Source organism: Prunus dulcis, chromosome 4, assembly GCF_902201215.1.
Source record: "Prunus dulcis chromosome 4, ALMONDv2, whole genome shotgun sequence".
Taxonomy (NCBI): Eukaryota; Viridiplantae; Streptophyta; class Magnoliopsida; order Rosales; family Rosaceae; genus Prunus; species Prunus dulcis.
Genome location: NC_047653.1, coordinates 21,691,635 through 21,702,725, shown reverse-complemented (window position 1 = coordinate 21,702,725; position 11,091 = coordinate 21,691,635). Strand labels below are relative to the sequence as shown.

General features: G+C 35.9%; 2 protein-coding genes across 4 annotated transcripts; one reads left to right on the top strand and one right to left on the bottom strand.

The window, feature by feature from the left end:
* Positions 1-1,659: 1,659 nt before the first annotated feature.
* LOC117624572 (E3 ubiquitin-protein ligase RGLG3) lies at positions 1,660-7,185 on the bottom strand. Of its 2 annotated transcripts, none has more exons than XM_034355896.1 (12): positions 7,011-7,185; positions 6,195-6,364; positions 5,455-5,539; positions 5,239-5,379; positions 5,039-5,152; positions 4,270-4,367; positions 4,075-4,154; positions 3,884-3,989; positions 2,893-3,020; positions 2,663-2,807; positions 2,507-2,563; positions 1,660-1,981 (listed from the first exon to the last, which is right to left on the bottom strand). In XM_034355896.1, the coding sequence occupies exons 2-12, from the start codon at positions 6,342-6,344 to the stop codon at positions 1,898-1,900; spliced, it is 1,188 nt and encodes a 395-aa protein (XP_034211787.1). In that variant the 5' UTR covers positions 6,345-6,364; positions 7,011-7,185; the 3' UTR covers positions 1,660-1,897. The 2 variants fall into 2 exon arrangements, with proteins under 2 accessions (XP_034211787.1, XP_034211788.1); XM_034355897.1 differs by having other exon boundaries at positions 6,195-6,271.
* A 216-nt stretch (positions 7,186-7,401) lies between these two features.
* LOC117626056 (60S ribosomal export protein NMD3-like) lies at positions 7,402-10,839 on the top strand. 2 transcript variants are annotated; one of them, XM_034357697.1, is made up of 3 exons: positions 7,402-7,513; positions 8,016-8,062; positions 8,981-10,839. In XM_034357697.1, exon 3 carries the CDS (start codon positions 8,983-8,985, stop codon positions 10,513-10,515), a length of 1,533 nt encoding a protein of 510 aa, XP_034213588.1. In that variant the 5' UTR covers positions 7,402-7,513; positions 8,016-8,062; positions 8,981-8,982; the 3' UTR covers positions 10,516-10,839. The 2 variants fall into 2 exon arrangements, with proteins under 2 accessions (XP_034213588.1, XP_034213589.1); XM_034357698.1 differs by having other exon boundaries at positions 8,016-8,079.
* The last annotated feature ends 252 nt before the right edge of the window (positions 10,840-11,091 follow it).

The following is an 11,091-nucleotide window of genomic DNA, read 5'->3' as shown; positions in this document are numbered from 1 at the left end:
CAATGGCACATGTAGTAATTTTAGGGTTGTTGGATATCCTTTTGGTAAAATTAGGTGGCTTTGGTTTTATATTAATTAAGCAAAATTAATTATCTTTCTTCCAAATTAGTTAAGTTTTTTATGGGTTAAAACTAAAGAGCCCTTAAATAAACCACATTTAAAGAAAATTGTAGGTGAACTCTCACCATTAGGGATGTACATCGGTCTGGAACCAATAAAATTTAGTCAATCCAATATAGATTGGATTGTGATTTTTTCAGTCCAATCCAATCATATTAAATGTTTAAATCCAATCCAATCCAATATTAATTGGATCGGATCGGATTGGATTGGGATGAACGGTTTTTATCATGAAAAAAGACTAATGAAATATTAAAAATGTATCCTTAGATTTAATATAACCAAACATATTAATATATGTAAATGAAAAATATAAATGTAATACTAGAGAAAATTGTTTTGATTATATAATACATTAAACATAACTCATTAAAGGACTATTCATAACCTTTTCAACTACAAATACCTACAAGAGCGAAATAAGCACAAAATTAACTAGATTGGATTGAATTCTCATGAATAAATCCGTCTTCTGATCCAATTATGTCGATTTTGAAAATTACAGATCTAATCCAATCCTCCAAATCATAAAAACCGATTGAAATTGGATAAAATTAGATTGAATCAGTCGGTTTGGGTGAATTGAATTGGATCTTGCAAACACCTACTCATCATAAATGGCTTTTCGTTCATCCCAATTAAATAGTTAAAAATTATTTACCAAAATAAAATAATTGATAGTCAAAACAAACAATAGCACTCATAATTGGAAGAATTAATGATAAAGCTTCACCATCATATTTCACTTTGCAATTTATGCATGTTATACATACAAGCTCTTTCCAATACACCACCTAAAGGTTGAGGCAAGTGTAGGTACATATCAACATTAGGTTTTACATTTGTATAATACAAGGTGTTTGAGTAAATTTCCGCACGGGGAATATTTGCTGGAGTAAATAGACTACACACAGGGGTGTTGGCCAAAAGCCCTATTATACTTAAGTCGGTCAGATGATCTTGAGAAAGATATGAAAATAATAGAGGTCAGAGTTTTCTCTCGCGGGAGCCATGTGAGGAAGAGAGAGATGGCGTGAACTAGTACAAAAACCGGTTTACTTGCCTTCTTTCCTTCTCAACCTCCACTAGCAATAAATGATTATTATAACCATTGATCTCCAATTTCATGGTCTATTTATGCATGAACATTGCTCTATTTTCATCAATTTTTTGTACCAAAGTCTGAATTACTAGTAGTTCCTAAGCATCATAATTAACTTCCAATTAATCATCCTTCTCTACTGGCCATCAATTCCATCCACACCCATTGTCGGATTCTTTCCAGTCAGCACCTCCAACACAGCCAAACAAATGATATAAAAATACATATATATATATATATATATATATATGCATAGAAAACAACCAGAGTAACCCATCTCTGGTTCTCGAAAGAGCAATTTTGTATTTGAAGCAAATTACAATTCAACATTTAAAATAAATAATTATACTATAAAGTATTTGAAGCTTGTGCAACGATCATAGCATTACAACAACAGAAAACATAAGGAGTTGCTACAAAACTAATGAAATCAGCGGTAAACAAATGCAACTTACAAATAACATACCTTTTTCTTCTTATTGCAGTAAAGTATACTCAAAATGTGTTATACATAAATACATATTTTACAGAACGGCACCAACTTGCGCAAGAAATCGGTAGATTTTGCCATGTGAGTGAAATTGTGAATAATATACAATGATATATTCGAGGTGAAACTTTCATTAGCACCTTAATAAACGATGACGCTTTTCATACAACAAAGCAATCCCCAACTCAAGTATATAGTCTCAGGCGTGTTGATATGGGTTCTCGACACAAAGGGCATGAAAGAAGACTCAGCCCACAATCCTTGCATGTCTTAAACAAGAAAAAGCACACAGTTAGTAAATATGGTAGCCATACATGTGAAGCAATTTCCACTTCAATAAATGAAAACTATATATCACTAAATTCCATAGAGTAAGGTGCTTGACAATAGGATTTCATTTGGTAAATAGATGCCAAAAGCACGAAAGATCCTTCAGTTCTCCACTGTAACTCGATCAAAAGATTTAAGATGGCTTGGCAAAATAAAAAAAATAAAGGATCGACACCAAAAACTCAAGGACAACGTAAGCCATCATTAAATTCAAAATAATCTATTCCCTCCTCACGAGGCCGAAACTTGGACTTTAGTACCTCAATTGATTAAATGAATAGAGCACTTTTGACTCGACCTTTTGACGGATCAACAGATAATTGTTTATGATAACAAGTATTATACCAGATTAGGAAACGAGGTAGCCACTTATTTGAAGAAAAAGTAAGAAGAAGTAATTTGCTTAGTTCTTGTTGATATCACTCATTCAAAAGACAAAAATTTACTTTCATAGCTGCACTTACTGTATGACCACATCCGAAAGCCATATCCTTTGGATTTGTCAGGCAAATGGGACAGACCTTAAACATGAAACAAATTTTAAAACAATAAGTTCGCATGAACAAAAATTTTCATCTAGAAATAGTAGTAGAAACAAGGGAGAGGGGAGAAAGAAATACAGGTTCCACAGGAGCTACAGGAGCTGTTGGCTCGACTTTCTGCACGTTTGTAATTTGTGGGATTGATTTAACTGCATTATCATGATTAATCACTTCACGTGGAGGTGGAAGTGGCCTTGTACGAGGACCACCTACTGGTTCACGACTGCATAAGTAGAAAACAGTCAAATATTTGGAAATCCCTGAATCAAAACTACGCATTTCCTAGAAACTTCAAGTCATGTCCTTACTTGACAAAATGAAGACTTTGGGTGGCTCTGTACTGATATGGAATTTCCATGAGGGCAGCAAGTGCAAAGGCGGCTTCCTTCTTTGATGTATCTGTGTTCTCTGACATGATTTTGGTGAAGTTGACAAACTGTAGGAGGAAAACATGTAAGAAGGTTTGCATCTGCTCTCCAATTGAAACCACTCAACCAATCTCATCTACTTGAAAATTAGTACTCAGAAGGTTTGCAAGATATGCCATCGATATACTCTATTTTCAATTACATGAATATACCCCAAACATACTCCAGCTATCTGAGTATGTATTTCAATCAGAAGGTTTACTTGGAGATGTATTTCAATGCAGTCATTTTGAGAGCAGTGAATGCATCACCTTGGGTTTCAGATACTACTGAGATACAATCAGAATTTTACTTCCGTAATTCTCTAATTCCTTTTAGGACCCAACCTGGAAATTTTTATTTTCATCTCCACAAAGACACAAGAAAGGGATCATAGTAGAAGTAAAAACTTTAATTGTCAACTTCAACTCGTTCTTCAAGTCTTCAGTTTTATGGAAAAAAATGACAAAAAAAAAAAAACAATGGATATTCAGACAAAACCGAGAAAATAAATCCAAGGCAATTCAGTCTGGTACAAGCGTTTCTTGGATATATGAACCAAATACCTTATTAGAATAACAAAATCAAATATATCTGACTTGATATTTATTAATTTACCCCCACCATATCCTATGATTATTATCCTAGTTTTCAAGACTAGCCACATTGATATGTCCTTGTGTCACAGCTTACTTCATAGTTGTATATCAGCTTCACAGAGCAACACCAATAAAAACGCACGAAACTGATATGTTTCATGAGTTGCAGACAGAATTCCTTTTAAATTATATCAACAAAATCAAAACATATACAGAAGGCACTGTAATGTCTAACATAGATAAAAACTAACCTATGATAAAATCCAATTTTGGTGTGGCACGTCATTAAATACCTGGAAGTTGTCAAATGAGCGCTGAGGAATGTTATCGTCAAATTTCTGCATTGCATCCCATGGTCCATCTCCAACTCCAACCAAGATAATTGAGAGAGGATATTGACTGTTAAGGATTCTGATGGNTCAGGACTCAGGACACTAGAACAAAAACAGACCTACTACTCAAGCTGCAGAATGCATTGCTTTACCTAGCAGCAACAATGGAATTTACAGTTGCTTGTTCTTGCTGACTGAGTCTTCCAGGAGGAGTATCAGGGCTCCTGGTAACCTATGTGAAAATAGAAGCATTCCAAGACCATAAGAAGAATATAGAACAATAGGAAACAAAAAGAAACCTATGATAAAGAAGGAAAAAGAAATGCATAAGAACATGTTTCACCAACCTGTCCATCTGCAATAATGACAAGAACATGGTATTGCCCATTGCTGTTTTCAACAATGTCAATTGCCGCATCAATTATTGGGGCAAATGAGGTAGGACCTGTGAATAAGGAAACAAAGATTATCACATCAAATGTATGCACCATGTTGGACTAACAGAAATCAGGGTATATCTGAGCCTACAACGACAAGAAGTTATAGCAATGGTTAAACAGACAATCATGATCACATATATGAACTTAAGCTGCTGCAAGAAGGAGTTTTTAAAAAGCTAAATGACAACATAGACAGCATTATTTAACAAACTCAAAACTCAAATGACATGAAGAACTGAGAAACAGTGCAAGAGCTAATATAATCAGTAAACTTACAAAATACCCACCTCATCTACTGCTGTTAAAAAATAGAGAGAGAAAAAAAACCAAGTTATCGACTGACTCGAAAAAAAAATGTCAATAAAGGAATAGAAATGAAGCCAAGGACGTCCTAGGTATGTAAGTATGCACTTCAGGCGGATGTGACTTGCAGAAGGAAGTTGCATAAACAAGAAGGAAATTTTTAAAGAACCTGACAACTTTTATAACAGAACCATTTCAATAGTTAGGATGAAAAACATAAATATATCTTGTTTACAGATATGTGACCTTCATGACACTTGTAAAAGGCAATAAAGGAAAAGAAATGTAGCCAAGGGCATCCTACATATGCAGGTAAGTATGCAAATCAGGCGGACGGGACTTTGCATAACCAAGAATGAAAGTTTTGAAGAACCTGATAACTTTAATAACGGAACAATCTCCCTATATCGTGCAAGAGCTTCCTCGAAACCATGACAATATCGGCCCTCAGGATGAAAACTGAACACGCATTGATCATGTGTTGATGCTACAAACGAAGATATAATCAGAACAATTGTTGCTGAAAAATCACCAATTATTCAACCAAAAGTAAAGTCGTCCATAGACACTAACCATCACCAAATCCAAAACAAGGTATTATATTATCTTCATCGAAAGGAGACAAAGTACGGCCAATTATAGAGATTGCTTGCTCGTAAGGATTAGGCGTGCTACCAATTGCATGAAGGCTTTTCCTATGGAATGAATATCTTCCTACAACCATTAAAATACGAATTTTATCTCCATTTATAACTCATGTAGAAATGCTTATTGACAAAGGAATATCACCTGTCCATTCATTGCTCTTTGTGAAGTCGATACCAAGTATTAAATTTGATGATTCAAGGCCGGCTTCTCTCAATGATGAAATAACCTGGCAATATAGTGATGGTTCTGGTTACAAGCATTCTCCATTCATGTCAGATAATGAAAATGCTTATTACCACATACACCTAAAACCCAGAAAGCTTATCAAGGGATAGAAAACATAAATAAATCTTGTCTACAGATATGTGACCTTCATGACACTTGTAAAAGGTGGTTGAAATGTATGGCCATACATCTTTTGTCAGTTTAATAACATGTATATTTTTTTAGTTTTTGTATAAATGCCAATGTGATAAATGTTCTATCATTCTTCTTAATATAGTGAAAAGTGCAAATTAAGCTTAGACTGGTTTGATAAAAGTGAAAAGTAACCACTGAATATTTCAAAACATAAAATTTTGAAAAGACCTTGTGATGCTGAAAACTTAATTGGTTGACTGGGAAGTAGAATAATATAATTACTCAATATGAACATCTCAACATGGTTTGATGTCAAAATGAACAATGAATGAGAATCATTCTTGAGTTGATTGCCCATATATTGCAATCTTTTAATGGTTTGTGCTGTTCAAGTACTCAATAGGGACTTAATACATAAAGCAAAGTTATGCTGATCTGTAGCATGGAGAAATAAAAATTTCTTTGTAGGCAAATCTTCTAATATATCAATAAATAACAAATTTAATTCCAGTGCTTAAAACCTGATCCAAAGAGTTAAAATTGTCGGCTATGTATGCGGATTGTTGCTTCGGTTGACGATTAGAATCCATTGAAGTCCCTGCATGGGAAGGTAGTTCACGAAGAGAATCATCATAAGAACCATCAGTATATGTAGATTCCCCATTCCCCATATTTGGGAGGTAAATGTTCCCTGTGTCAAAAAGGGAAACAGAAAAGGTAGAGTATGTGGAGAAAAGTTAATACTTGACCGGTGTGCGCACACACACGCATATTGTAAATTAGTGTTCTTAGAATTGACAAATTCTTTAACAAAAGATATTTTGTATGACTTATTTTCTTGTGTAGTTAAATGCAGCAAAGCTGACCAGCTATTACTAACTGAGTGCGTAGTTCTGGTTTATAGAACAATAGCTCAAAGTAAGAAAATTATGGCATTCAGATTTATAGAACAAGTTTTTCTAGACATCATCTCCATCCCAAATCCAACCTCAGTTATTTAAGCACCCCTACTTATTTCAAGAGTTGAGAAATACTAAATGGTTATACATTAGTGATGAATAAATTCTTAGTTTTTCTGAGAATCAAATCAGAATCCAAGAAATACATGCTAGTTAATAAGAAAGTTTGGCAATTTCCTGATATGACATCAAACTCAAGATACCCAGAACTTTAAAAAGGCTCAATTCATCATCCACAAACCTTATCAACCAAATTAAAACTAGAAACCCAATATCCATCCAAGAGCAGAAAATAACTAAATATGAAACCAGAACTGTGTTTCAATAAATACAGACAAAAACAATACAAGAAGATAAGGAAAGGGAGAAAGCAGAAACCTTTAATTGGTAGCGAGAGACTCAAGAGTTGGGATGAGATGAGATGAGATACAAACACACAGAGGTCTTCTCTTCTGAGAGAGAGTCGCGTGTTAATTCATTTTTATTGAGTTCGCTTTGCTGTGCCTGCCTAATTCATTTGGCGCTAGTGCTCCATTTGGTCTTTTCTTATGATTTATTTACACATGCGTGCACGCGTTGAAAAGTCATTTATTCACTGGACGCACACAAGCACACCCCTAGGAAAATTCTACAGTAGGACTGGTGTATGGATGCGCCCACTGTTATAGACCATTGGATGAAGAGTTGGTGATGTGGAGTTATCCACACCGTCAGTCAGACATTTCAAGTCGAGTTAGTAAACGCTGTAGAATCCTAATTGAATATAGGGTTTTGGGTTTCTATTTTCTCTCTCTCTTCGAGTTCGACTCTTTCCAAAGTCGCTCCTCTCCTCCTTCTGCGACGACGAGACAGCGCGACCAACACAACTCATCTCCTCTCAGGTATCTCTCTCTTTCTTCTCCATAATTGTTTCTCTCATCTCTATATCTCATGGTCTCTCAATCTCCTTCCCAGGCTTCGTTTCAAAAGCAAACCCATACCAAAAATCTCAGCCCCAATCTAAACCCCCCTTTTGCTCGATCCCTGCCGTCACTCTCTCTCACTCTCTCTCAATCGTGTCAGCCTTCACTCTCCGTCTCTCACTCGATTCTCTTTCTCTATAGCTCTGGTTTGCTCTCTCTCTCTCTCTCTCTCTCTTAGAATACGAGCACCAAACATGGGTGGGCACAAATCTGTGAGTGATGGGCATCCTTTGAAATAGAAAGTTTAGGGTTTCAATTTTGTTAAACTGAAAAAACCATCTTAGCCAGAAAGTTTAGTGATGGGCATCCTTATGGGCATCACTCTCCCTATGCCAAAAGATAATATTAATTCTTCAAGGTTTGAGTTTTCTAATTTATATTGTAAGTTTTAGGTTTTAATTTTGGGCTATGGTCTGTGCAGGTTTTCAACTTTTTAATTTGTATTTGGACCATTAATTTGGAGACAAGGTGAGGATTTCATATTGGTAATGTCAGCTTCTCTCTTATCTCTTCTGTTTTTCAACTTGAATTTATAGAATTAGGGTTTGTTTGCTGTTAATTTGGTGCTTTTGTTCTAATTGACCTGTAGGAGGTTTGTGAGGTAAATTGAAATGCTTGATAGAGGATTTTAGGGGATGCATGATGTTGCAGATATCATTTTGCCTTGTGTTCTAAAATATCTCAGCTGCTTGGTCTTTTAACGTTCTCCTTGTGCATATGGTTTTGTGCGTTTGAAACCCAGGCTGATAATCAGTTTTGGGCTTACTTGTGATGATGAAATGAAATCTAGGTTGATGGGGGTCAGATGGTTTTTTTCCTTTGGGAAGGATGGGGTGAATTAGTTCCTCTGTTTTTCATTGTTGATGTTACTTCTTGTAATAAACTCTACCAATTAGCTTATCAATGTTAAAAGTGGTTTGGTTACTGTTGATGTAATTTTTTGTAATAAATTCTGATGAAATAGGCAATACATTCATTATAATTGCTTTCTTTTGAGATGATTTGTTTTCTATGGTGTGGCCCTTTTTCGGGTCTGCAATATATAAATTTATGATAATCTGGTTGCATTTTTTTTCTCTGTTTTGGTATGTTTTTAGCGTGAAATTACATCTTTTTCCCTTTTGTATCTAAATTTGGTCTGTTTTTAGTAGCTCGAAACTAGTTAAAGTTCGAATTGTGAATGATGAGATTTCCATTTAATCTGAGGGATAAGTGATTCATCACCCTGAAATTATAGTTTTAGGAGCTAAATGCAAGGATATATAATTTTTATTGCTCAAAATTTTCGACCTTTGCTGTTATTATGTTGATATTGTAAAATACTAACAATTTGTTTCTCTTTTTCTTTTTTTGTCTTTTTTTGTGCTGTCATGTTGCATTCACCAGCCATGGCTGAAGAGGCAGGTATGTTTATGGTTCATCAAACTGTTGGCAGTGTACTATGTTGCAAATGCGGTATCCCCATGGTACCAAATGCTGCCAATATGTGTGTCAAGTGTTTGCGCTCTGAAGTTGATATTACGGAAGGTTTGCAGAAGCATGTGACCATTATTCATTGTCCAGAGTGTAATTGCTACTTGCAGCCTCCAAGAACTTGGATCAAAGCCCAATTAGAATCAAAGGAGCTGCTAACCTTCTGTGTTAAGAGATTGAAGAATTTGAATAAAGTTAGGCTAGTTCATGCCGAATTTATTTGGACTGAACCTCACTCCAAGAGGATCAAGGTTAAGTTGAAAGTTCAGAAGGAGGTTCTTAATGGAGCAATACTTGAACAATCATATGTTGTAGAGTATGTTCAACAAGAGCATATGTGTGAGTCTTGTTCAAGGGTTCAGGCCAATCCTGACCAGTGGGTTGCATCTGTGCAACTCCGCCAGCATGTTTCTCACCGACGCACGTTTTTCTATCTGGAGCAGCTGATCCTGAGGCATGGTGCTGCTGCTAGTGCCATAAAAATAAAGCAGATGGAACAAGGTATTGACTTCTTTTTTGCAAACCGGAGTCATGGTGTGAAATTTGTGGAATTTGTTGGTAAAGTTGCTCCAGTAAGGAGTCGCAGTGACAAACAGCTTGTTTCCCATGATTCTAAAAGTAATAATTATAATTATAAGCATACATTCTCAGTTGAGATAAGCCCCATTTGCCGTGAAGATTTGATTTGTCTGCCTCCCAAGGTCAGGTCCAGTTTGGGAAACCTCGGTCCTCTTGTGATCTGCACTAAAGTGACCAACAGTATTGCTTTGTTTGATCCTTTCACCCTGAGACATTGTTTCCTTGATACTGATCAGTATTGGAGGTATTCCTTTAAATCTCTACATACAAGCAGGGAGCTAGTGGAGTATATAGTGCTTGATTTGGAGATTATTTCGCCCGAAGTTAATGTTGGTGGCTCAAGGTTAGCTTTAGCTGATGCACAAGTTGCTCGTGTCTCTGACTTTGGGAAGAATGATACTATTTTCAACATAAAAACACATCTTGGCCATCTTTTAAACCCCGGGGATTATGCTCTTGGTTACGACTTATATGGGGCTAACAGTAATGACGATGAACTAGAGAAGTACAAGGGTCTAGTCATTCCTGATGCAATTTTAATAAAGAAGAGCTACGAAGAAAAGCGACAGAAGAAGCACGCGAAGGCTCGCCCATGGAAACTTAAATCCCTTGGCATGGAAGTTGATGATAAAGCTAAAGTTGATCAAGAAAAGGTGGACTCTGAGTATGAGCAGTTCTTGAAGGATCTGGAGGAGAACCCTGAGATGAGGTTGAATATATCATTATACCATAATGAAGAATACCAGCCGTCAGAAATGGCATCCATGACTGATGGGGAAGATGCACCTTCTGTCCCACTTGAAGAGTTGCTTGCTGACCTTGAACTGCGTGATAACGAGGATGAGGATGATAGTAGCATGAGGGAGTAAATGAAGAAAAAAAAAAAAAGAGGTGATAATTGGTGAAGTTTATCAGAGAGTAGTTTTTATTAATCTGGTTTTCCTTTCTACTTAGATGTTTAAAATTATCTTTCATATGCTGTTTCCTGCTTACAACAGTGGCTGTTTTGCAACATAGAGTTGAGTGAACCCTCTTTGGGAGCCATTGCTTGTTGGTCTTTATTACAGTAACAGGGTGGTGAATGCACAATTTTGATTTTCTCGCGATCATATTTTATTGTAGCTGTAAATTATCGTTAATTGAGAAAGAAATTAGAAAAACAAGTTGTCATATCTCATGGGGTATGATGCTAATCATCTGGCTGATGCTACTGTTTCCGCTGATTTTCATGCTAGTATATTTAATTCCAAGATGCCAGTTGATACAATCTACCCTTAGAGCAACTCCACTCATTTGCCCTTAGTCATGGCAAGGGGGAGCTAGGGCAGCCACTATTCATGTGAATAGTGGTTGCCCTTGCAAATAGTATTTTGTGTTTCTATCCATTGCCATGGCTAAGGCCAATTACTATTTATTTTTTTTGTTTTTTCCCCCTTATTTTTTAA

Excerpts from the sequence above, each read along its gene's own strand:
- LOC117624572 (XM_034355896.1), bottom strand. The coding sequence starts at position 6,344 with ATGGGGAATGGGGAATCTACATATACTGATGGTTCTTATGATGATTCT. Across the intron at positions 4,155-4,269 it reads TCATTATTGCAGATGGACAG|GTTACCAGGAGCCCTGATAC; the intron begins GTTGGTGAAACA and ends ATTTTCACATAG. Across the intron at positions 3,990-4,074 it reads AATTCCATTGTTGCTGCTAG|TCAATATCCTCTCTCAATTA; the intron begins GTAAAGCAATGC and ends AATCCTTAACAG.
- LOC117626056 (XM_034357697.1), top strand. The coding sequence starts at position 8,983 with ATGGCTGAAGAGGCAGGTATGTTTATGGTTCATCAAACTGTTGGCAGT.